This window comes from Salmo salar, chromosome 12, assembly GCF_965601325.2.
Source record: "Salmo salar chromosome 12, fSalSal1, whole genome shotgun sequence".
In the NCBI taxonomy this organism is placed as follows: Eukaryota; Metazoa; Chordata; class Actinopteri; order Salmoniformes; family Salmonidae; genus Salmo; species Salmo salar.
Window position 1 is genome coordinate 64,628,329 of NC_138302.1, and position 27,845 is coordinate 64,656,173.

Here is a 27,845-nt window from a genome sequence, read left to right on the forward strand (position 1 = left end):
GGGTTTTGATTTTCCTCTTCCCTCCCTCCCTCCAACCTCTATTTATTTTCTTCTCTGTTTCTATCTGTGTTTAATCCCCTGTTTTTTTCTTCACACACATTTCAAATGGACAGATACATACTTGCTAAAAACTGATTCAAATTCTTCATTTGGACTGGAGTGAATACAGTTGTTTCCCGGGGGCAGGGTTGGGGAGAAACTGATTACATGTAATCAATGAAGTAATCTGATTACAAAAAAACTAACTAATCAGTTACGTTACCAGCAAATATATTGTAATCAGATTTGATACTTTTGAAAAAACTATATAATTACTTCTTGAATTACTTTTAAATTCAGAAAGGATGTACATTGACACCTTTCTGTTTTCTCAATGACATTCAACAAATCATTGAAAAAAGGCACAAGTTTAAGTTTGTTCCACCTAGGTGAGTCTGACCACAAGTCAGAGACTACTACGATTACACAAAAATGCATTTGATGGATCCTTTTTGTCTTCTTTTAATGCCGCTTAAGGGGAAAGTAATCCCAAAGTAACTGTAATCAGACTACGTTACTGAGTTTGGGTAATCCAAAAGTTACGTTACTGATTACAATTTCATAGGTAACTAGTAACTGATTACATTTAGAAAGTAACCTAGGTATCAATTCTATGAAACTCCCACTTGATTACGTTCGACGTTCATAGTGTATACATGTAAATGACGTGATTATAAAGAATAGCTTGTTATGAAGTTAACATCCATGCCCTTCCAACTCTGCCCAAGGCTGAACAGCACCACCCAAACTGTAGCACTGCTGCTGACACTAGCCTTTTACTTTCAGCACTTATATTGTGAGTCTGTAATGTGCATTGTACCTGAAACAATTGACGGCCTTGGTCAGTGCATGTGTCAGGGGCAACTTTCACCAAATGTGACATGGCAGCCCTGAGAGTAAGCAATATCCAGCCACAATCCTTGTCGCACCACGTGTAGGTTGTATTGCCAACCATAATGCAGCAAAGTCAACGAGTTCTGAGCTGAGGGTAGGCTTACTGAATATGGTAATAACTGTAGCCACTTTGTGGCAAAGCAGCACCTGTTGAAAAGCTCCAGGTAGAAGTCACCCGTGGACACAGATCTAGGATCAGCTTCCTGCTCCCATCCTAACCCTAACCACCAGGATGAAAATACAAAAATTATCTTAGATAATGTGTCTAAGGGGCTATTTCACCATACTCCTAACCTAAATGTGTGTTTGTGTGTGTGTATATCAGGGGGTTAGGTACAGCAGAAGACACTTTTTCCATTTTGTAAGGATTAATAAAGTACTCTTCTTCTACATCAGCGTCTAGGGCAGGGGTGTCAAACTAATTATATGGAGGGCCTGGTGCCTGCTGGTTTTTGGTTTTTCCTTTCAATTAAGACCTAGACAACCAGGTGAGAGGAGTTCCTTACTAATAAGTGACCTTAATTCATCCATCACGTGCAAGGAAGGCGTGAAACCCCGCAGACACTCAGCCCTCTGTGGAATGGGTCTGACAAATGTGGTCTAGGGGAAACTTCACCCTACCCGTGTAAACGAAGGCAGACAATGAGGAGGAGAAGAAGACTTACGGCTGGCATAGCTTGACCAGGTCCTGGTCTGTGGTCCCGGGGTGAAGACCGCGGATGTACAGGTTAGTTTTACTCAGTTGTTCCCCTCCCCCGCCACTGTTGTTGCTGTTGGTGTTAGGACTGGGGGGTGCCATCTGGTGGCCGGAGGACACATAGGCCTGCTGGAAACAGAGAGACAATTACATAGGACACATACGCATGCTGAGAACACGGAGAGAGAGAGAGATGGAGAGAGAGAGAGGGAGAGAGAGACGGTTATATAGGACACATACGTATGCTGAAAACATAAGAGAGAGGGAGAGGGAGAGAGAGACAGTTACAAGTCAGGGGTATTCAAATCCGAGCCTGGAGGTCAGACGTACTACTGGTTTTCTGTTCTACCTGATACTTGCACCCACCTGGTGTCCCAGGTCTAAATCATTCCTTAATTAGAGGGGAAGAATGAAAATCACCAATGGAACTGGCTTTGAGGTCCTGATTTGAATATGCTTATTATATATCATATATCTATTTCATGAAGGCACTAACGCTCCTCAGGTCTTCTGCTGGACCACAAAGATGATAAACGATTTAAAGTTATGATTTTGGAATTGGAGAATCTAATAAAAGGGTCGGAGCGGGAGTTGAAGGTTCCCCTCTTTCTAGGTGGTTAGGAATATGTGTGGGTGTGTATTCAGTTCAGGTACCTTTTTATTTAATTTTAGGTTACTTTTACCCCTTTTCCTCCCCAATTTCATGGTATCCAATTGGTAGTTACAGTCTTGTCTCATCGCTGCAACTCCCGTACTGACTCGGGAGAAGGGAACTTCGAGAGCCGTGCGTCCTTCGAAACACAACCCAACCAAGCCGCACTGCTTCTTGTCACAACACCCACTTAACCCGGAAGCCAGCAGCACCAAAGGTTGGAGGAAGCACAGTGCACCATGGCGACCGTGTCAGCGTGCACTGCGTCCGGCCCACCACAGGAGACGCTAGTGCACGATGGGACAAGGACATCCCCGCTGGCCAAACCCTCCACTAAACCGGACGAAGCTGGGCCAATTGTACGCCGCCCCATGGGTCTCCCGGGTTGCGGACGGCTGTGACAGAGCCTGGATTCGAACCCAGAATCTCTAGTGGCACAGCTAGCACTGCGATGCAGTGCCTTAGACCACCGCGCCACACAGGAGACCAGTTCAGCTACTTTACATTTTCATAAATTATTCATAGCATGCTTTTAATTGTTATAGCTGTTACCGTTCAAAAGAACTAAAACTCAAACCCCGATTTTTAGCAAAGACAAATGGTGGGTCAAGTGAAAGGCAATTGTGTGAGAGCAGCGTAAAACGATAGCACACAGCCTTCATGTCAAAATTCACCAATACTGCATTCTGAAGTGAACGTGGGGCCTCTTCGCTGCCTAGGGCATATTGGGAAAAACAGGCCTCTTTCTGCTTACTCCATATTGGGCAACTGCTCCTTTTTTCTCTATCAATTTCTAAACCGCGGAAAATTCCTCGGCTTTGCATAGCGAAACCCAATGATTCAAAGAACAACATACACCAATATTTGGTTAGTTTGATGGCGCTGAATTCTCTGGCGTGTGTAAACACTTTTTCCCTTTTGTTCTTTGTGAGAAGACATGAGCTGTCTTTTCTCCCATACCACACTCTGTGTATAAAGGGAATGCTTCAAAACACAACACAAACATCCGGTCGGGCCTATTCCACAACTCCACAACACCCACAGGTTCAACTCAGTTGTTTAGACATTTCCCTCTCCCCCTAAGTCAATTGTGTCCTCAACAATACAGCATAGCTAACCTTTGCTCGACTCCCTAAAAAGGTGCCAAAATAGTAAACAATTAAAACTGTGAGGTCAGCTCAGTCCAAAATAGGTCCAAGGTCCGTACATTCATGAGCACCGTGGTTACATATGTCACAGCAGAGGGGAAACGAGGAGACAGGAGAGCTCCCAGCAATGATTAACAAAACACTCTTTTGGGAAGAGTTCTCCGTCAGCTGAGCCTGGCGCTCTGACCTGCTATAACTGTTTATAACAAGCTGCTTAATGCATTCATAGCGGCTCTATTTCAGCCTATTAACAACTCTCCCTACAGCACTTTAGCAGCATACAGAGTGCTGCTAAAATAGCCTATGTGGAGGATCAGTTATTTAACACACTGAGTCACTACACACAAATGTTGGAGCTACACCCACAATAACATCTGCTAAACATGTGTATGTGACAAATACAATTTGATTTGATTTGAAGAGCGCTTGTCCAATGGGCAAAACATCACTGTTCCCCATGAATGAGTCTGGAATAGTTGGCTTCAAGAGTAAACGTTTTAGCTTCACTTGAATCCACTATTTTTTTATTTCACAACGGTTAAGTGAAATCGTTTTCTTATGGCAGTAATAATGGTTTGAGTACCGTTGTGTTCTTTCAATAAGTTGGAGATTTATTGAAGTTGCTTCCTAGGAAAGAGAGCCGTTTCCAAAACAAGTATATTGACGCAATAACACCATTTTAGCACAACAACGTTACACGATGCTTTTAACAATTTCAAATAAACATTCCTTCAACAGTACATAAACACCAGTGGCTAGAGGCTGTGACCGTTTGTTATTGTGAAAGATTTAATGAATGAGTGTGTGTGTGTGTGTGTGTGTGTGTGTGTGTGTACATTTGTGTATGTGTATGTATCAACTCATGTTTTAAAAATCTAATTTTATTGGTCACATACACATATTTTGCAGATGTTATTATCATGGGTGTAGCAAAATGCATATGTCCCTAGCTCCAACTACCTAAAAATACAAAACAATTCACACAAATTCCAAATAATAAAATAATTAAGAATTATTGAAATATTACAACGAGCAATGTCAGTAAATATGTATGTACATGATGGTGTGTCTATAGACATTAGTCTCCTATACACTACCGGTCAAAAGTCTTAGAACACCTACTCATTCAAGGGTTTTTCTTTATTTTTACTATTTTCTACATTGTAGAATAATAGTGAAGACATCAAAACTATGAAATAACACATAGGGAATCATGAAGTAACCAAAAAAGTGTTAAACAAGATACTTCAAAAAGCCACCCTTTGCCTTGATGACAGCTTTGCACACTCTTGGCATTCTCTCAACCAGCTTCACCTGGAATGCTTTTCCAACAGTCTTGAAGGAGTTCCCACATATGCTGAGCACTTGTTGGCTGCTTTTCCTTCACTCTGCGGTCCGACTCATCCCAAACCATCTCAATTGGGTTGAGGTTGGGGGATTGTGGAGGCCAGGTCATCTGATGCAGCACTCCATCACTCTCCTTCTTAGTAAAATAGCCCAGCCTGTAGGAGTGTTGGGTCATTGTCCTGTTGAAAAACAAAGCCCAAACAAGATGGGATGGTGTATCGCAGTTGAATGCTGTGGTAGTCATGCTGGTTAAGTGTGCCTTGAATTATAAATAAATCACAGACAGTGTCACAGCAAAGCACCCCCACACCATAACACCTCCTCCTCCATGCAGTTGGAACCAAGAATCTCCAATTTGGACTCCAGGTCAAAGGACAAAATTCCGCCGGTCTAATGTCCATTGCTTGTATTTCTTGGCCTAAGCAAGTCTCTTCTTATTATTGGTGTCCTTTAGTAGTGGTTTCTTTGCAGCAATTCGACCATGAAGGCCTGATTCACAAAGTCTCCTCTGAACAGTTGATGTTGAGATGTGTCTGTTACTTGAACTCTGTGAAGCATGTAATGGGGCTGCAATTTCTAAGGCTGGTAACTCTAATGAACTTATCCTCTGCAGCAGAGGTAACTCTGGGTCTTCCTTTCCTGTGGTGGTCCTCATGAGAGCCAGTTTCATTATAGTGCCTGATGGTTTTTGCGACTACACTTGAAGAAACATTCAAAGTTCTTAAAATGTTCTGTATTGACTGACCTTCATGTCTTAAAGTAATGATGGACTGTTGTTTCTCTTAGCACATTTGAGCTGTTCTTGCCATAATATGGACTTGGTCTTTCACCAAATAGGGCTATCTTCTGTCTACCCCCGCTACCTTGTCACGATACAACTGATTGGCTCAAACGTGTTAAGAAGGAAAGAAATTCCACAAATCAGCTTTTAAGAAGGCACACCTGTTAATTGAAATGCATTCCAAGTGACTCCCTCATGAAGCTGGTTGAGAGAATGCCAAGAGGGTGCAAAGCTGTCATCAAGGCAAATTGTGGCTATTTGAAGAATCTCAAATGTAAAATATACTTTTATTTGTTTAACACTTTTTTAGTTACTACATGATTCCATATGTGTTATTTCATAGTTTTGATGTCTTCACTATTATTCTACAATGTAGAAAATAGTAAAAATAAAGACAAACCCTTGAATGAGTAGGTGTTTTAAAACTTTTGACCGGTAGTGTATAATCACAGTATATGAATACAAAATGTGGGTACAGCAGTAGTTATATAGGATGAGACTTGACTAGAATACAGTATATACTGTACATACAGTGCTTTCAGAAAGTATTCAGCCTGCATTTAAAATTGATCAAATTTAGATTTTTTTTCTGTCACTGGCCTACACAAAAGACCCCATAATGTCAAAGTGGAATTATGTTTTTAGAAATTTTTGCTAATTCATAAAAAATGAAAATCTGAAATATTTTGAGTCAATAAGTATTCAACCCTTTTTTTTATGGCAAGCCTAATAAGTTCAGGAGTAAAATGTTGCTTTACAAGTCACATAATAAGTTGCATGGACTTAATAATACTAGTGTTTAACATGATTTTTGATGAACTTCTTCATCTCTGTACCCCCACAGCATCTTTAAGGTCCCTCAGTCGTGCAGTGAATTTGAATTTGCAGATATAGAATATCTCTTTTAGCATGGTTAAGTTATTAATTACACTTTGGGTGGTGTATCAATACAAAGATACAGGCATCCTTCCAGTTGCCGGAAAGGAAGGAAACCACTCAGGGATTTCATCATGAGGCCAATGGTGACTTTAAAACAGTAATGGCTGTGATAGGAGAAAACTAAGGATGGATCAACAACATTGTAGTTACTCCACAATACTAACCTAACTGACAGAGAGAAAAGAAGGAAGCTTGTACAGAATACAAATATTCTAAAACATGCATCCTGTTTGCAACAAGGCACTAAAGTAATTATGCAAAAAATGTGGCAAAGTAATTCACTTTTTGTCCTGAATACAAAGTGTTATGTTTAAGGCAAAGCCAATAAAACACATTACTGCGTACCACTCTCCATATTTTCAAGCATAGTGGTGGCTGCATCTTGTTATGGGTATGTTTGTAATCGTCAAGGACTGGGGAGTTTTTCAGGATAAAAAATGTATGGAATGGAGCTATGCACAGGCAAAATCCTAGAGGAAAACCTGATTCAATATGCTTTTTACCAGACACTGGGAGATTAATTCACCTTTCAGCAGATAAATAACCTAAAATACATGGCAAAATCTACACTGGAGTTGCTTACCAAGAAGATAGTGAATGTTCCTGAGAGCCTGAGTTACAGTTTTGACTTAAATCTACTAGAAAATATATGGCAAGACCTAAAAATCGTTGTTTAGCAATGATCAACAACCAATTTGACAGAGCTTTGTCACGCCCTGATGGGAGAGTCGTTTTTCTCTGTTTGGTTAGGTCAGGGTGTGACATGGGGTGGGCATTCTATGAGTTGTATGTCTATGTTGTTTTTTTCTTTATTGGACAAGTATGGTTTCCAATCAGAGGCAGCTGTCAATCGTTGTCTCTGATTGGTAATCATACCTTGGCAGCCTTTTCTCCACCTGTGTTTTTGGGTTATTATTATTTCTGTGTGTGTACGCCACAGTTGCGTTACGTTTCTTGCTGTTTATCTGTTTATTGTTTTGGTTCGGTTTTCTTCAATAAAGATGTGGAATTACCGGCACGCTGCGCCTTGGCTCATATATGACAGGGAATTTGAAGATAGAGAGCGTGACAGAATAACCCACCATAAGTAGGCCAAGCAGCGTGCGCTGACTGGGAAGACGAGCTGGACCAGGGAGAATCAACAACAGAAGCCCAAGAGGCAGCAGCAAAAACATTTTGGGGGGGGCACACGGGGAGATTGGCAAAGTCGGGGTTGAGACCTGAGCCAACTCCCCGTGCTTACAGTGGGGAGCAAGTGACCGAGCAAGCACCGTATTATGGGGTGATGCGCACTGTGTCGCCAGTGCGCACTCACAGCCCGGTGCGCTCGGTGCAAGCTCCTCACAGTTGCCGTGCTAGAGTTGGCCGTGAGCCAGGAAGAAGTGTGCTGGCTCAGCATTCCTGGTCTCCAGTGCGTCTCTTCGGCCCAGGTTATCCTGCGTCAGCTCTACGCACGGTACCCCCCCATTCATCAGCACAAACCTGTTCATCCTGTACCAACGCCCCGCCCTTGCTGGGCTACAGTGACCATCCAGCCAGGACAGGGTGTGCCAGCCCTGAGCTCCAGACCTCCGGTGCGCCTCCACGGCCCAGTGTGCCCTGTGCCTGCTCTGCGCACCCAGTCTCCTGTGCGTCTCCCCAGTCTGGTGAGACCGGTTCCAGCTCCCCGTAGGAAGCCTCCAGTGATGATCAATGGTCCGAAGCCTCCAGTGATAATCTATGGCACGAAGCCTCCAGTGATGATCCATGGCCCGGAGCCTGTAGGGATGATCCATGGCACGAAGCCTCCAGTGATGATCCATGGCCCGGAGCCTGTAGGGATGATCCATGGCACGAAGCCTCCAGTGATAATCCATGGCATGAAGCCTCCAGTGATGATCCATGGCACAAAGCCTCCAGTGATGATCCATGGCACGGAGCCTGCAGTGATGATCCATGGCACAAAGCCTCCAGTGATGATCCATGGCACGGAGCCTGCAGTGATGATCCATGGCACAAAGCCTCCAGCGACGCTCTCCAGTCCGGAGCCTCCAGTGACGCTCTCCAGTCCGGAGCCTCCAGCGACGCTTTCCAGCCCGGAGCCTCCAGCGAAGCTCCCCAGCCCGGAGCCTCCAGCGACGCTCCCCAGCCCGGAGCCTCCAGCGACGCTCCCCAGCCCGGAGCCTCCAGCGACGCTCCTCAGCCCGGAGCCTTCAGCGACGGCCCGCAGCCCCGAGTCTTCAGTGACGGCCCGCAGCCCAGAGTCTTCAGCGACGGCCTGCAGCCCAGAGTCTTCAGCGCCGGTCGGCAGTTCAGAGCCTCCGGCACTGATCCAAGGTCTGGTTCCTCCGGCGACACAGAAGCGGGGGGATCAGCGGGCGGTGTGGGGGCTACGTCCCGAACCAGAGCCAACACCATGAGTAGATGCCCACCCGGACCCTCCCCTATAGGTTCAGGTTTGCGGCCGGGAGTCCGCACCTTTGGGGGGGGGGGGGGGGGGTACTGTCACGCTCTGACCTGGGAGAGTTGTTTTTCTCTGTTTGGTTAGGTCAGGGTGTGACATGGGGTGGGCATTCTATGTGTTGTATGTCTATGTTGTTTTTTCTTTATTAGCCGAGTATGGTTTCCAATCAGAGGCAGCTGTCATTCGTTGTCTCTGATTGGGAATCATACTTAGGCAGCCTTTTCCCCACCTGAAGGAACTGTATGAAGTGGGTAAAACAGTATGTAAACACTATTAAAGTGACCAGTGTTCAATGACTATGTACATAGGGAAGCAGACTCTAAGGTGCAGGATAGACTACCAGAGACTAAAGTTCAAGGCAGGGTACTGGGCGGAGGCTGGCTAGTGGTGACAATTTAACTCTTATGGCCTGGAGATAGAAGCTGTTTTTCAGACTCTCGGTCCTAGCTTTGGTGCACCTGTACTGTCTCTGCCTTCTACATGGTATCAGGTTGAACAGGATGTGGCTCCGGTGCCCAAGGTCCTTAAACATCTTCTTGGCGTTCCTGTGACACCTTTTGCAGTAGATGTCCTGGGGGGCAGGCAGCGTGTCCCCAGGGATGCGTTGGGCTCACCGCACCTTCCTCTGGAGAGCCCTGCAGTTGTGGACTGTACAGTTGCCATACCAGGTGGTGATACAGTCTGACAGGATGCTCTCAATGGTGCATTTCAAATCAAATCAAATCAAATGTATTTGTCACATACACATGGTTAGCAGGTGTTAATGCAAGTGTAGCGAAATGCTTGTGCTTCTAGTTCTGACCATGCAGTAATATCTAACAAGTAATCTACCAATTCCACAACAACTACCTTGTACACACAAGTGTAAAGGAATGAATACGAATATGTACATAAAAATATATAAATGAGTGATGGCCGAACGGCATAAGCAAGATGTAATAGATGGTATGGAGTGCAGTATATACATATGAGATGAGTATTGTAGGGTATGAAAACATAAAGCAGCATTGTTTAAAGTGGCTAGTGATACATTACATCAGGATGGCAAGATGCAGTAGATGGTATAGAGTACAGTATATACATATGAGATGAATAATGTAGGTTATGAAAACATTATATAAAGTGCCATTGTTTAAAGTGGCTAGTCATACATCTAATTACATCAAGATGGCAAGATGCAGTAGATGGTATGGCGTACAGTATATACATATGAGGTGAATAATGTAGGTTATGTAAACATTATCTAATATAAATAATATAAAGTGGGAAGTGATAAATTGATTACATCAATTTTCCCATTATTAAAGTGGCTTGAGTTGAGTCAGTATGTTGGCAGCAGCCACTCAATGTTAGTGATGGCTGTTTAACAGTCTGATGGCCTTGAGATAGAAGCTGTTTTTCAGTCTCTCGGTTCCAGCTTTGATGCACCTGTACTGACCTCGCCTTCTGGATGTTAGCGGGGTGAACAGGCAGTGGCTCGGGTGGTTGCTGTCCTTGATGATCTTTTTGGCCTTCCTGTGACATCGGGTGGTGTGGGTGTCCTGGAGGGCAGGTAGTTTGCACCCGGTGATGCGTTGTGCAGACCTCACTACTCGCTGGAGAGCCTTCCGGCATTTGTAGAAGTTCATGAGGGTCTTAGGGGCCAAGCCAAATTCCTTCAGCCTCCTGAGGTTGAAGAGGCGCTGTTGTGCCTACGTCACCACACTGTCTGTGTAGATGGACCAATTCAGGTTGTTAGTGATGTGCACGCCGAGGAACTTGAAGCTTTTTACCCTGTCCACAGCGACCCTATTGATGCGGATGGAGGAGTGCTCCCTCTGCTATTTCCTGAAGTCCATGATCAGCTCCTTCATTTTGTTGACGTTGAGGGAAAGGTTATTTTCCTGGCACCACTCCGCCAGGGTCCTCACCTCCACCCTGTAGGCCGTGTCGTCGTTGTTGGTAATCAGGGCTACCACTGTTGTGTCGTCTGCTAACTTGATGATTGAGTTGGAGAGGTGTGGCCATGCAGTCATGGGTGAACAGTGGAGGTGTTTTTGCCTACCTTCACCACCTGGGGTAGGCCCATCAGGAAGTCCAGGACCCAGTTGCACAGGACAGGGTTCAGACTAGAGGTCGACCGATTATGATTTTTTTCAATGCCGATACGGATACCGATTATTGGAGGCCCAAAAACCCGGATACCGATTTAATTGGCCAATTTTTATATATATTTTTGTAATAATGACAATTACAACAATACTGAATGACCACTTTTATTTTAACTTAATATAATACATAAATAAAATGAAACATGCTCAATTTGGTTTAAATAATGCAAAAACACAGTGTTGGAGTAGAAAGTAAAAGTGCAATATGTGCCATGTAAAAAAGCTAACGTTTAAGTTCCTTGCTCAGAACATGAGAACATATGAAAGCTAGTGGTTCAATATTCCCAGTTATATTCCCAGTTAAGAAGTTTTAGGTTGTAGTTATTATAGGAATTATGACACGTTGACTATTTCTCTCTATACCATTTGTATTTAATATACCTTTGACTATTGGATGTTCTAATAGGCACTTTAGTATTGCCAGCCTAATCTCAGGAGTTGATAGTCTTGAAGTCATAAACAGACCTGTGAATCAAGCATTGCTAAGAGCTGCTGGCAAACGCAGTAAAGTTTGAATGAATGCTTACGAGCCTGCTGCCGCTTACCACCGCTCAGTCAGACTGCTCTATCAAATATCAAATCATAGACTTAATTATAATATAATAAACACAGAAATACGAGCCTTTGGTCATTAATATGGTCAAATCCGGAAACGATCATTTCGAAAACAAAACGTTTATTCTTTCAGTGAAATATGGAACCATTCCGTATTTTATCGATCGGGTGGCAACCCTAAGTCTAAATATTGCTGTTACATTGCACAACCTTCAATGTTATGTCATAATTATGTACAATTCTGGCAAATTAGCTCACAATGAGCCAGGCGGCCCAAACTGTTGTATATACCCTGACTGCGTGCAATGAACGCAAGAGAAGTGACACAATTTCCCTTGTTAATATTGCCTGCTAACATGAATTTATTTTAACTAAATATGCAGGTTTAAAAAAATATACATCTGTGTGTTGATTTTAAGAAAGGCATTGATGTTTATGGTTAGGTACATTCGTGCAACGATTGCGCTTTTTTCGCGAATGCGCATTTGCTAAATCATCCCCCGTTTGATGAAGTAGGCTGTGATTCGATGATAAATTAACAGGCACCGCATTGATTATATGCAATGCAGGACAAGCTAGTTAACCTAGTAATATCATCAACCATGTGTAGTTAACCTCTCTAGGGTCGGCGGGACGAAATCGTCCCACCTACTCAACAGCCAGTTGAATCCCGTGGCGCGTTATTCAAATACCTTAGAAATGCTATTACTTCAATTTCTCAAACATATGACTATTTTACACCATTTTAAAGACAAGACTCTCGTTAATCTAACCACACTGTCCGATTTCAAAAAGGCTTTACAACGAAAGCAAAACATTAGATTATGTCAGCAGAGTACCCAGCCAGAAATAATCAGACACCCATTTTTCAAGCTAGCATATAATGTCACATAAACCCAAACCACAGCTAAATGCAGCACTAACCTTTGATGATCTTCATCAGATGACAACCCTAGGACATTATGTTATACAAATACATTCATGTTTTGTTCAATCAAGTTCATATTTATATCAAAAAACAGCTTTTTACATTAGCATGTGACGTTCAGAACTAGCATACCCCCCGCAAACTTCCGGTGAATTTACTAAATTACTCACGATAAACGTTCACAAAAAACATAACAATTATTTTAAGAATTATAGATACAGAACTCCTCTATGCACTCGCTATGTCCGATTTTAAAATAGCTTTTCGGTGAAAGCACATTTTGCAATATTCTAAGTAGATAGCCCGGCATCACAGGGCTAGCTATTTAGACACCCACCAAGTTTAGCCCTGACCAAAGTCAGATTTACTATAAGAAAAATGTTATTACCTTTGCTATTCTTCGTCAGAATGCACTCCCAGGACTTCTACTTCAATAACAAATGTTGGTTTGGTTCAAAATAATCCATAGTTATGTTCAAATATCCTCTGTTTTGTTCGTGCGTTCAAGACACTATCCGAATGGTAAAGAAGGGTGACGCGCACGACGCATTTCGTGACAAAAAAATTCTAAATATTCCATTACCGTACTTCGAAGCATGTCAACCGCTGTTTAAAATCAATTTTTATGCCATTTTTCTCGTAAAAAAGCGATAATATTCCGACCGGGAAAGCGTGTTTACGTTCAAAGAGAGAGAAAATAAAAACATGGGGTCGACTCGTGCACGCGCCTCCGTCCCATTGTCCTCTGATAGAGCACTAATTAGCACAAAAGCGCGCGTTTTTCAGCCAGTGGCTGGAATTACATCATTCAGCTTTTTCCCACCTTCTGAGAGCCTATGGGAGCCGTAGGAAGTGTCACGTTACAGCAAAGATCCTCAGTTTTCAATAAACAGAGCCAAGAAGAACAAGAACTTGTCAGACAGGTCACTTCCTGTAAGGAATCTTCTCAGGTTTTTGCCTGCCATATGAGTTCTGTTATACTCACAGACACCATTCAAACAGTTTTAGAAACTTTAGGGTGTTTTCTATCCAAAGCCAATAATTATATGCATTTTCTAGTTTCTGGGCAGTAGTAATAACCAGATTAAATCGGGTACGTTTTTTATCCGGCCGTGCAAATACTGCCCCCTACCCCCAACAGGTTAACTAGTGATTATGTGAAGATTGATTGTTTTTTATAAGATAAGTTTAATGCTAGCTAGCAACTTACCTTGGCTTCTTGCTGCACTCGCGTAACAGGTGGTCTGCCTGCCACGCAGTTTCCTCGTGGAGTGCAATGTAATCGGCCATAATCGTCGTCCAAAAATGCAGATTACCAATTGTTATGAAAACTTGAAATCGGCCTTAATTAATCGGCCATGCCGATTAATCGGTCGACCTCTAGTTCAGACCCAGGATCCCGAGCTTAGTGATGAGCTTGGAGGACACTATGGTGTTGAAGGCTGAGCTGTAGTCAATGAACAGCATTCTTACATATGTATTCCTCTTGTCCAGATGGGATAGGGCTGTGTGCAGTGCAATGGCGAATGTGATTGCGTCATCCGTGGATCTGTTGGGGCGATATGCAAACTATAGTGGGTCTAGGGTGTCGGGTAAGGTGGAGGTGATGATCCTTAACTAGCCACTCAAAGCACTTCATGATGACAGAAGTGAGTGCTATAGGGCGATAGTCATTTAGTTCAGTTAACTTGCTTTCTTGGGAACAGGAACAATGGTGGACATCTTGAAGCAAGTGGGGACAATAGACTGGATAGAGAGAGATTAAATATGTACGTAAACACTCCAGCCAGCTGGTTGGCACATACTCTGAGGACGTGGCTAGGGATTCCGTTTGGGCTGGCAGCCTTGCAAAGGTTAACACGCTTAAATGTCTTACTCACGTTGGCCACGGCCACGGAGAACGGGAGCTCACAGTCCTCGTGAGCGGCGGTGGTCACTGTGTTTTCCTCGGATAAGTTCTAATCGTCACAGTGGGAACAACGTCCATTATGCACTTCCTGATGAACTCAATCACAGAGCCAGTGTATACGCCAATGTTATTCTCAGGGGCAACCTGGAACATATCCCAAGACGCATGATCAAAACAATCTTGAAGCATAGATTCCGATTGGTCAGACCAAAGTTGAACAGTATTTACCACAGGTACTTCCTGTTTAACTTTCTGCCTATAGGAAGGGAGGACCAGAATGGAGGAATGATCTGATTTGCTGAAGGGAGGGCGGGGGAGGGCATTGTAGCCATCCCGGAAGGGGGAGTAGCAATGGTCAAGAATTCTTGATGAGCGAGTAGCACAGGCGATGTGTTGATAAAACTTCAATAGCGTTTTTCTCAGATTTGCTTTGTTAAAGTCCCCAGCTACAATAAATGTGGAGTCAGGATATGCGGTTTCCAGTTTGCACAAAGTCCAGTGTAGTTCCTTGAGTTCTGTTGCGGTGTTTAATGCCATTTCTTATGACAACTGAAGCATTCCATTCACCTTCCCAATCGAACAGCCACGTGTCGTTTGACTAATGAAAAATGAAAAATATTCTTCATCCCTGCCAGCCCTTCTCCAGTAGCCTATTCCAAGGTGTTTTGTAGAATTCTGCCTATAGTATAGCTCTCCTATAGAGGTCCTCTCCTGTTCCCTGCTTGTCGCCTGAAGGGGTTCTAATTAGGCCAGGCTCAGTGGACGAACTGCACCAGGGGGACAATGGGTCAATTTGTTTACAGATCAGACTCCCCGTGTTTAGGAATACCTCAGTGGGGGGGGTCGAGACACAGAGGGGCGAGTCAAGAGCAGGGGCCGAATCTCGCTAATTACACCCCATCCACAGGGACACAGTGTCCCCCTTTGTGTCCCCTGAACAATAAAAAGGAGATATCCCCCCCATATGGGCCCTCCTGAAGCCCAGGCTCAGGCTCATTCCTCCAGGGCCTCCAATGCTGATTCAGCCTGAAAAGATTCTCTGTATTTGCTCATGTTAGATGACATGAGGGCATGCCCTGGTCAAATTAAAACACAAAATGACGAGGGAGTTTTAATCTCCCCTTCACTCTCTCCCTTTCTTCCTCTCTCCCCCTCTCTCTCTCTCTTTCCCTCTCTCTTTCCCTCTCACACACACACACACACACACACACACACACACACACACACACACACACACACACACACACACACACACACACACACACACACACATATATAAACACACACATACTATACAACCACAGAGCAAATTTGAAAATTCTGTGCAACTTTTGGTGCGCGTTTACTGTGATCATTGAGGCTGTACCCACTTTAAATTACAGTTATAACAGTGGCCAAGTAGGCTACTGTGGCTATTTGATCATAATGTAAACCTATCAGAGTGGACTAACATCAAAAACAATGTGAGAAAATACATCCCATAACATTTTAACATGGAAATAGCGATTCTATCATTCAGCCTACAGTAGCAGCCAATGTGCAGTGTTCAACATAGGCCTACATTTCATGAGACTTTTGAAAATAAAAAACATGCATGGCTTGACATTAACCTGTTTATCCACTTGTCCTTCAGATAAGGAGGTGACCGAAAATGTGTTGTTTGATGCAAGAAACCACTTTACAAAATAAAATTCATTATTATTCCCATAACATTATTACCGAGAATCAGACAAATTGTGCTAACCTCTGCCTAATGGCTACTTAGCTTACCTTTAAGACTTAAAAAAGCTCATTACCTGACTCGTTTTTCAAAGATGGCTAGAAATGCATATGTTTTGTGCTCTTGGAGGTAGAAACCACTCCCCCATTGCTGACTAGAAATTAGCTATAACTGGGCTAATAACTCACTTAATAGCAAAGAATATGAACAAATGTGCACACTGGCTACATGCAGCTCTCGCTTTGATCTCAAAACAGGCACTGCTCACGACCACTCATACTGTAAACACAGTCCAGTTCAAAGTGAATGGCACAGATCCATATATGGCAATGGTCTATTTGCATATAGGGATACTGCAGCTCTGATTGGTTATGGCACACCAGTCTGGTAGAGTATGTGTCCTGCCTGTCAATGTAATAGAATCCTACTCCAATGCACACTGCCTACCAAAAAATCTCTTGCATAGTTTGTTTTGTTTCGATATGTTGCAATCAGTATATTGCGTTGATTCGATCACAATTCTCACCGTTGAGGGAAACTAAAGGGGAAAACGAAAGGGGAAAACTAGAAAGTTGAGTGAAGTTCAATCTCGTGCCTCTCTACGCAAGCTGATATTTCTTCTGTGCAGCAGTCCCGGGTAGCTGCGCACCCCAGCACGCATGCAGCTTAGAGGGAACATTGTACACTACACCACACACACCAGTGCACCCACTTGGTGTTAACGGTGTGCAATCATTTTCCAGCAAATACTTTTATCACTCTTTTTTTGTAATGAACACATGAATACTGATCATTATATATTCGTAACTCTAGAAATGAATGTTGGTGCATTTGTGTGTGTCCTATGTAGAATAGAAAAACTGCAGGAATGGTGTGCCCACATCTTTATAGGAACATGATTTCTACAGTAACCTTTAACTAGGGCTACACACACAGTTGCTGTGGAAGATCAAAGCAATCTAATTGCTCTCCATTTCCCAAAATGAGGGATTATGACCACACGAAGTATGTGGGATGTTGAGTAGACTGGAGCTGCTTCCGTCACACCAACCCTAGTGGCTACAGAGTCTGTAATTCCATCATACCAAACCTAGTGGCTACAGAGTCTGTAATTCCATCATACCAAACCTAGTGGCTAAATAGCCTGTAGCTTTCTGCTTGTAATGAACTAATTCACAAAGGTACTTGTTACATTCACACAGTCTAGCTTGGCTATCTTTGTCTTTAGGGAAGTGGGTCTGAGTTTCCAACCTGTCTCTCTGACCATGCAGCCACCTCAGACTAACTCATAATAGTTACCTTATCCTGTGACCACTCTCGTTTCCAGGGCACACGCACACACACACGCATGCACGTACGCACGCTCGCACACACACACACGACAACACTAAAACCTCAACTCGATTTCCTTCAGCAGTCCCTCTGCTACCAACCTGACAATTTCCACTCAGACTAGGCTACCCAATCTGCATTAAACTGAAATGCTTCCAGTTTCACTGTCCATATATCAGACAAACTTGAATATATTCCCCACTTCCTCCATGATGGGCAGACGTATGGCCTGGGATAGAAGACACTGCTGTTCACTGACCATTTTATAGGCCACTCTGTTGTTTAATAGTTTCAGGAAATCTGAGCGCACAAACCCATTCTCCCTTAGATATAACTCTGTCGGTCTTGCTCTCTGTTTCTATCTCTTTCTTCCTGTTGGGCATGTCTGTTTATAGCTGGTTTCCTGTATCCTATAGCTGGAACATTTGTTCCCACCTCCAAAAGGAGAGGATGGTGACACACATTTGGGAACTGTCTGAGAAGCAGCCTCCAGTTGGTCCATATTACATGGTCTTTATGATACGTAATTCTGTTAGCTGAGAAAATATTTGATAAACTAGAAATACTCTTTCAGAGCCAATAAAATAGCACACATTTGAGTACATTTAGACTAAAGACTTGTCGTAAAATGCTTAAAGTTTTTGCAATGTTAAACCCAATGAGTCAATTTGATATTAAAACTACATTTGAATCTATGTATAACGTATCTGATAACGAAATCCATCTATTCCACTACTGTGCTCTCAGATCCACCAAAGACTTACTTTTCCTTATCCTGTTCTCCAGCCAACACGGTACAACCACAAAGCAACAGGCTTGGTTGCTTACAGTAAAAGGAAGTCATTATTGTTGGCCTGGCCCTATTTTAGCCTCAGGTGACTGGCAAACGTTACTCTGAACATAGGCTGAACGTTCCGGTGCTGTGGGTTATAGTTGGCAGGTTGATAGAGCACACAAAGGCAGACAGGACATCCCTTTATTTTTGCTCCTGATCAGTCATTTTCATCAGCCAGCAAGACAGCCGCTCTGCATTCCTACTAGGTGACAAAGGACAACAGGCTCCAGTCGTTCTCTCTTCTGCCCTCCCCCCCCCCCCCCCTGCTTCTCCCCCTAGTACCCTCTCTCGCTATCTCACTCTCTGCTACTGTTCTTGCCTTCCTCTTTCTCTCTCTCTTGCATCCCTCTTCCATGCCCTTTTCTCTCTCTAACTCTTTCATCCTTTTCTTTGTCTTTCTTGCTCACATTCAGGCGTAATGTTCATGTCAGTACCTGGCATCACTGCAGTGCTTGGCATCATATTTCAGACAGCTGTGCTTTTTCCAAGGACTCTCCCTCCCTCTGTTTCTCTCTCTCCCCCTGTTTCTCGCTCTGTATACCTGCTCACCTTGTACTACTCATGTGGTTGGCAATGGAGGGAGAGACCACTTTCAAACGTCTGACGCATTAAACAATGACAGATAGTTAGATAAACATACAGCTGGAGCGGGGCCAGCGGGACAAAGGTGACTTCACTGGCCAAGTTGATCCAGTGTCAAGCCACTACATCAGTAAACCTTACTCACTGACTGCACCAATCCCAACCCTCCACTACACCAGTAGAACATACTGAACCTATCCCACCCATCCACCACACCAGAGGTCGCGTTCCAGGCCAACTACATTGCAGTTGTTGCTTTGCATCAACTAACACATGTACCTTCCCATCGACTGCCCAGTTGGGCATCAGATTGGTATGTCATATGATACGGTTAGCTGATATGATAAACACCTATCCAGGCATTGTTACATCGGGCAGGCGTCTGCAATGCAGTCAGTCTGGAATGAAGCCACTACACCAGCCCAGTTTAAAATGCATAAATGTGTAGTGTTTGATAATACATCACCCTGGTAGTTGATGTTGCTGAAAACAACAATGTGTTCATGTTTGAGAAGGCCTCTTTGATATTCCCCCGGGGGACAAAAGGTTTGTGCATGTTTCTATATGGCATCTTAAAATACCCAGACTTATTTTAACTGGCTCTTATACAGAGTATTATCCATGACATAGTCTACAAAGGAGACAATACAACAACGGCCAGATATACCAAGTCTGTAACAAAGCACAGACACCCAACAGAATTCTTACTGGTAGAGATACTAAATATACAGTTGAAGTCGGAAGTTTACATACACTTAGGTTGGAGTAATTAAAACTCGTTTTTCAACCACTCCGCAAATTTCTTGTTAACAAACTATAGTTTTGGCAAGTCGGTTAGGACATCTATTTGTGCATGACACAAGTAATTTTTCCAACAATTGTTTACAGACAGATTATTTCACTTATAATTCACTGTATCACAATTCCAGTGGGTCAGAAGTTTACATACACTAAGTTGACTGTGCCTTTAAACAGCTTGGAAAACTCCAGAAAAGTATGTAATGTCTTTAGCAGCTTCTGATAGGCTAACTGACATCATTTGAGTCAATTGGAGGTGTACCGGTGGATGTATGTAGACCTCCACATGTCTGGTTCATCCTTGGGAGCAATTTCCAAACGCCAGAAGGTACCATTTTCATCTGTACAAACAATAGTACGCAAGTATAAACACCATGGGACCACGCAGCCGTCATACCGCTCAAGAAGGAGACGCATTCTGTCTCCTAGAGATGAACGTACTTTGGTGCGAAAAGTGAAAATCAATCCTCGAAGAACAGCAAAGTACCTTGTGAAGATGCTGGAGGAAACAGGTACAAATGTATCTATATCCACAGTAAAACAAGTCCTATATTGACATAACCTGAAATGCAGCTCAGCAAGGAAGAAGCCACTGCTCAAAAACCGCCATAAAAAAAGCCAGACTCCAGTTTGCAACTGCACATGGGGACAAAGATCGTACTTTTAGGAGAAATGTCCTCTGGTCTGATGAAACAAAAATAGAACTGTTTGGCCATAATGACCATCGTTATGTTTGGAGGGAAAAGGGGGAGGCTTGCAAGCCGAAGAACACCATCCCAACCGTGACACACGGGGGAGGCAGCATCATGTTGTGGGGGTGCTTTGCTGCAGGAGGGACTGGTGCACTTCACAAAATAGATGGCATCATGAGGGAAGAAAATTATGTGGATATATTGAAGCAACATCTCAAGACATCAGTCAGGAAGTTAAAGCTTGGTAGCAAATGGGTCTTCCAAATGGACAATGACCCCATGCATACTTCCAAAGTTATGGCAAAATGGCCTAATGACAGCAAAGTCAAGGTATGGGAGTGGCCATCACAAAGCCCTTTCGTCAATTCTATAGACAATTTGTGGACAGAACTTAAAAAGCGTGTGTGATCAAGGAGGCCTTCAAACCTGACTCGCTTACACCAGCTCTGTCAGGAGGAATGGGCCAAAATTCACCCAACTTATTGTGGGAAGCTTGTGAAAGGCTACCCGAAACATTTGACCCAAGTTAAACAATTTAAAGGCAATGTTACCAAATACTAATTGAGTGTATGTAAACTTCTGACCCACTGGGAATGTGATGAAAGAAATAAAAGCTGAAATAAATCATTCTCTCTACTATTATTCTGACATTTCACTTTCTTAAAATAAAGGGAGGTCCTAACTGACCTAAAACAGGTAATTTTTACTAGGATTAAAGGTCAGGAATTGTGAAAAACTGAGATTAAATGTATTTGGCTAAGGTGTATGTGAACTTCTGACTTCAACTGTAAATGAGAGAGAGAAAGAGAGATGATAAAACAGAATGAAAATGTTTCTTTCTTAAGGATAATGTGTCAGAAAAGTATAATACCGCCTAAGTTAAATCTCTGCATGTTTAAATAAAAAGTATTTGATTAAACCCCTGTCAGTCTAAGCCGTTTTGGGGGGGGGGGGATCTACGCTGAAATATGGAATTGTTTTAAGATGGTCATACTATGGATCTTTTAGCTATTTGATTTTGAATTTTAGGACCCCTTTAGGTATAAAAAAAATCTCTATATATTTATAAAATATTGAATTTGGCCTTTACTACTATAGCCCAGAGAAATGCATTGAATAACACATTCAGAAATGGCAAAAACATTTTAAAAAGTACATAATAAGAAACAAGGTTTTGAAGTGTCTGTCCTATATCTAGGATATGAAAGCTCAGGGTTTTTTTTACACATATTCAACACATTTTGGGGGGCATAAAACTACCTTCATAATTATTTTATTTTTTTAACCGGTACTGATTATCTTCAGACGAGTCCCGTGACACTTCTGGGCGTCGTAGAGCAAAACAGAGAACAGCATCGTGTTCGTGAGAATCTCCCCATTCCATAGAGTGGTCATAATAGGTTAAACCATTCGGACACTACAGACATTTCGTTAGAAGACCAATGTTCGGGATGTCTCATGGTCTGACAAATACCACTCTAGCTCTGTCACCTTTCACCGCAGATGCGGAAGTGCGACATTGGCAGATATGGTGGATTGAGATGCATCCAAAGCAGAAACACAGGTATCTCTATCTTAGACTGACAGATTTTGATGTAGATTATGTTATTATGTTACTTAGATTGACGCACCGGCGCGTCAATCGACTCTAGGTGGGTTTCCAGTAGATAACACAGCCACAAAGTCAAAATTGACAAAAATAAATGGTTTTTTGGCATTCATTTAAGGTTAGAATTAGGCATTAGGTTAGAATTGTGGTTAAGGTTAGGGTAAATGTTAGGGTTAGGTTTAAAATCTGATTTTAAGATACATTTTAGAAATGGTCGAGGTTAAAACATAATTATGACTTTGTGGCTGTATTAACAAGTGACGACCGATTTCATGGAGAAGACATTAAATGTTATGTTATTTCTCGATGTGAATTTCATACGTTTTCTAAAAACGACATACTGCATACTGCTATTCATGAGAAATTGAATTTACTAAGCTTAAATATATTTTCTTAAGTTGGTTAGGCGGCTACATTTGATAAAATCCTATGTGCATGCAGTAAAACAAAATAAATGTATGGATGAAGACAAGCCTGGTCATGACAAGATACACAACGCGGTGAGCATTTCAAACATCTTCTGAGCATTTCAGACATACAAACAAACACCCATTGTTGTGTAGAGCATATTTTTTTCGATTCCAAAAATGCCATAGCTGTCATCTACCCAACTCAGATCTCTCAGCACCAAAGAAAGGAACATGAAAGCCAAAAGAGTGCTGAAAGTAAGCGCCCTGGTTTGCATTATGGCTAGCATCCTATAATGTTGGTGATATTTCAAAGGTTTTTGGGGGTTGAAAGTGAAAGTATGAAATGGTTTCACTCAAAGGAAAGGCATGCAGGGCCTCACTTCCACCAGGCCTCCTCAGGGGATCTTACAGTGAATGGCCGTTTTGTGGAACACTCACAGATCTTTCCCTCATAAACAGGTACTTGTTGTGGTCGCTTAAGTTTATTTTAATACTTGGTCATAAGTATTAAAGAGAGAGACCGTAACGAAAGGCTGCTATTCAATAACATTAAGATTTTTTCCATCTTTATAAATTGAAGGGTATCCTCTTACAAAGACAAGGCACCATGCCTTTTGTATCATTTATGTTATCATGGGTTTTAGCACTAAACACCAGCATATATTAACACTCAATAAAACTATGATAAACCTTGCAAATGACATCTGCCATTCAATCATCATTCATTCACATTCATTGATTACTAAATTTGAGTGCAAAAAACACAAATGCGCGCATACAAAAGAGCACAATACTGTATAGAGACATTCAGTCTTTGGTTTGGATTAACCTGCCCCCTCGTTTTATATTTTCTAGCAGGAAATTCAGGAAAGGAGAGAAACTGAGATAGTGGGGCAGGCAGAGGAGGAGGAGCAGGTGACTCTGGAGGCACCACAGTAACCAAACCCCTGGTGCCATCTGGTTGCTAATCACCTCCCACACACAAAGGGCTCTTTTTTCAGCCCTCAGCTCAGCACGCTGTACATTCTGTGTTCTGTCTTATTTACTCCTGCCAGCCGCTCAGGTATACGGGAACGCTAGACAGGAGGAGACGGAGAGAGAGAGGGAGAGGGAGAGGGAGGGAGAGAGAGAGGGAGAGGGAGGGAGAGAGACAGAGAGGGTGGGAGAAAGAGGGAGCGAGCAAGAGAGACAGAGAGGGTGGGAGAGGGAGGGTGGGAGAGAGAGGGTGGGAGAGAGAGACAAGTTGATGGGGAAAGACAGAGAAACAGAGAGGGGGAGAGAGATATTCGAGGAATCTCTCCACACATCTTAGTGCATATGACATCTTAGTGGACTCCAGGTCCACCACACAGACCAATTTCTAAACATAATCAAAAACAGGATTAGCGTAGATATTTGACCGTTGCCTGCAATGCACCAACATGCTGGCTATCTCCCTTCCCTTTAATGTAGAAATCTTTGTATTAATGAAATACAGAGGGAACAGCAACTTGTTTAAATCTGTCTGTGCTGAGAATATGTAAAATGATAACTCAAAAAGTCTATCCTTAGGAAAGAAACCTTTTCGTCCTCTCTCTCTCTCTCGACATCAATAAACATTAGTTCACAGCGGTAGCTTAAGCTACTCAATCATCAAACCTTAACCTTATGAACCAGAACTCAAACTGTCACTGAAGAAATATTATGCTTGTTGTCGTCATTGCATTTCAGCTCTCAATAAATGAATCATAATATATTTGATATACACTGTTTCATATGGACTGTGACTGTTATGTCCTTCATAAGCCCTACAGTATAGCACAGGCTACTTAGAACACTATAGCATATACACTGAGTGTATAAAACATTAAGAACACCTGGTCTTTCCATGACATAGACTGATCAGGTGGATAAAGGTGAAAGCTATGATCCCTTATTGATGTCACTTGTTAAATCCACTTCAAAATCAGTGCAGATGAAGGGGAGGAGACCGTTTTAAAGAATGAATTTCAAGCGTTGACACAATTGAGACATGGAATGCGCGTGCCATTCAGAGGGTGAACGGGCAAGATAAAATATTAAAATGCCTTTGAACAGGGTATGATAGTATTAGGAAGGTGTTCTTAATTTTTTGCACACTCAGTGTAGGTTAATGGTCCTCTTCTTAGGAGCATTTCAGGATAAGTGCACATTTCTATGGAGCATTCTCAATGTTTATCCCTAAGGATTCAGTTGAGTTTCATGGAGTGGCACCATGCCAGAATGATGGCAGTAAAGTCAAGAATACAGGGGAAATCAGGCCAAAGCTTGTGAAACAGGAACACATCCTCTTACTTTCATTCAACCAGTCACATTATACATTTTGTAACATATCTCATCAAGGAAAAACAGAGGAAATAGAGTACACTGATATCACCCATTGGAAGAAGAGGAATTTGAGAAAGAAAAGTCACTTTGGGAAATCACCTATAGAAAAAAATCCTACAACTCTAACCGGCTAATGATTTTACTCCTGGAACCTGATTGCCCTAGTTTCCCCCAATCCCTAAATCACAATAATCTTACCCCAGTAATACAGTAATAACATTAGGCCAATTGTATGATAACTGAAGATGTCAGTTGTTTCAGTTGCAATTCAGTGATGTAGCAGACATGATTGTCTCGACGTGATAGATATAGTAATATGTCACAACAAGACAATGCACTTCTAAAATTAGCATCATCACAGATTGGTGTAGGTCTGTGGTATTCCTTTTATCCTGCATCTCTCGCTCTCTTTCTCGCTCTCTCTTTCTCCCCCTCTGTCTATCTCTCCCTCTCTGTCTATCTCTCCCTCTCTGATGCAACAGAGAAAAGGACCACACCCTCCTCCTCCTTCAAGCAATACAAATGGCATCAGGCTCTTGTAGAGGAAAAGTAAACACAAGCAGCCACGGGCAGGCCTGCACTACAGGACAGAGGCTTTGAAGGGATACCAAACACTATTCAAAGGCCTCTTTGGCAAGCAAGCAACATAATAATAAAAGACAGGTCACATTTCACATTGCAAATATGTTCATATAAAAGCATTATTTCAACAATGTGAGTTTTTCCTGTTGTGTAAATGCATCCAAGAGCCACCTAACCAACCCTGAAATGTGCCAAATTTGAAAGGCTGATGAGATATATCTTCATTTAGTATATAGTCATTTAGTTGATCACAGTTAAGTAAAACACCTTAATTAAAATATCAAGTTCTAGGCAACGTTCATATTCCAGAGAGAGACTGAAACGCTGTTAATTATGGTAACCTCACTTCATCAGAACAACTATTAAAACACGATTGCATTTCTCTTTGTGGCAAAACTATTATGGCTACAGCATAACAGGTCAAATATATCAGGTGTTGCATTAATAGATACCAATAGCTTTGGCTTTGATCTTGTATTGAGTTTCTTTTGAACTCAACATTTATGCAATAGAAAATCGAATACTCTTAATCAATATAATAACAAAATATATGTTGTAATAACATTGTAATATCTCGTTAATAGTAAGGCCATAAAAACAATTTAAACCACAAAAACATGTATTGTCACTGTTACATAAGTGGTAGGCTACATTGTAGATGTGTTATATTACAATGTTTCATAATGTCCAATCCCCGACGTTAAATGTAACGTTTCAGTTGCAGATTGATTGTTGCTGGCTACAACATTACAGTATTATGAATGTAACTGTTATTTTGTTATTCATAATTTGGTGAAAGTAGGTATCGTCACAATGGTGGGCTCTTTCAAGGGGTGGGGCATCTTTGCCTTAAAAAAAAAAAAAACTTTGCCAAACTTACGCGGCTGCGTAGACAATGGATACTTGATTTGACACTTGATATCACTGTTCATTGTTCACCATCCCGAAAAGGAGACTGAAATCAATTAAGGCTACATTGAATAACACATTCCCTGTCTCCCTCTCCTGCACCCCACCCCCACCTATTCGGATTCACATTTACGCACAGACGTACACTGACCCAATACCGTACAGCTGCCCATAAAAGTTTGTATCCATTACTGACTTTTTCTAATGACTGAACAGAAGTATATGGTTCGTGTATTGCTCTCTACGGTTGAATTCCCAAATCGGGGAGAGAAAAAAACTAAATATGTAGGCTGCATAGATGCCCGGACCATCGAATAGCAGTTTTTACACATACCACAGTGGGGGTGCAGAATAGTGAGCAGCAATTTTCTCCACAGAGAACGAAGTTGGTTTTATACGATTCGCTTTTCAAGGACACTGCAGATTGCTGTCACGCACTACACAGATTTCTGTCGCCACTGACACGAGCGTGTTGCCCCACTGGTCGACCGGGAGCGCACAAAAAAACAGAAAAGGTTTTACCTTTTTGCCGTTTCTGCTGTTATAGCCGTTGTATGGATTGATTCCTGTCCTTGGCGGTACGGAGAGCAGCATTTTTCTCGGCGCTATGTATGGAGCGGCGAGTACAGCCCAGGCTGCCAAGTGACGTCAGCAGCTCGGGAAGTTAAGCTTGGAATCAGGGGAAGCGATCCGAGTCCCGCTGCCGCCAGTGCTGCTGCCCGCGGCCAAGCGCTGCGCTTTCACGCGTCTGGGTCCTAGCGCGCCAAAACCAACCGTGCCGATGGAACGGTTTCTGATGGCCAAACATAAAGACTGTATTGGCAATAGGTTGTCAAAGTTCTGCTATGTAAAATCGTATCTAAACCTGGAACGAATCAACAATGTCCCAGGGCGCAAAGTATTTGATCCTTCACTGAAATTGTGCACCACAGAAATATGGATACTTGTGAGATTTGATCCAAATTATGTCCTTGTTTATTAAGGCCTAAAACTGGCAGAAATCCACTTAAAATATCAATGTGTTGCAATTACAATATTCTTTTTTTTAAGTCTCACTAAATCTCTCTTTGATATGTAACCTATTATGGAATTGATATTCAAAGAAGCTACCATTAGAAAACAAAATATACATTTCACCTTGTTTTTCATTAATCTGAAAAGCAATTATTCCTTCAAGAGTTTTCATAATCCTCCAGCATCAACCCAATCCCCTTCCCCTGGAGAATGCATCTTGCCCCGATGGAGCAGCACAGTGCTTTGTGGACATGATCCGATTCCTCATTTTCCTTCATGGAAATGTTGTTTCTCTTCATGAAGTTTTGCACAAATGTGTTAGGTGAGAGACAGTTATGAGAGATCATCCTCAAACTATTCCAGAATTAAGTGGTGTGTGTGTGTGTGGTGGATATCTGTCTGTCTGTGTGTCTGTCTGTGTGTATATACAACATTGTCAACTAGTTGAATACTTTACAATCATCTGTGAGATTGCTTGTGTGCTGCAACTGGATGTGCATGAGCTTGCATGTGTTTGTTTGAGTGCACACCTAG

General features: G+C 42.4%; 1 protein-coding gene across 2 annotated transcripts in view; it reads right to left on the bottom strand.

Annotated features, from left to right (window-relative positions):
* LOC106565464 (RNA-binding motif, single-stranded-interacting protein 2) overlaps window positions 1-27,007 on the bottom strand; it is a 61,699-nt gene extending 34,692 nt beyond the window's left edge. The window contains exons 1-2 of one of the 2 annotated variants that reach the window (XM_014132673.3): window positions 26,820-27,007; window positions 1,599-1,759 (exon numbers count right to left, since the gene is read on the bottom strand). In XM_014132673.3, coding sequence (XP_013988148.1) covers window positions 1,599-1,759; window positions 26,820-26,891 — 233 coding nt within the window. In that variant the 5' untranslated portion in view covers window positions 26,892-27,007. The remainder of the gene's footprint in view (window positions 1-1,598; window positions 1,760-26,819) is intronic. The other variant, XM_082959227.1, reaches the window with a different exon arrangement.
* Between the last annotated feature and the right edge of the window lie 838 nt (window positions 27,008-27,845).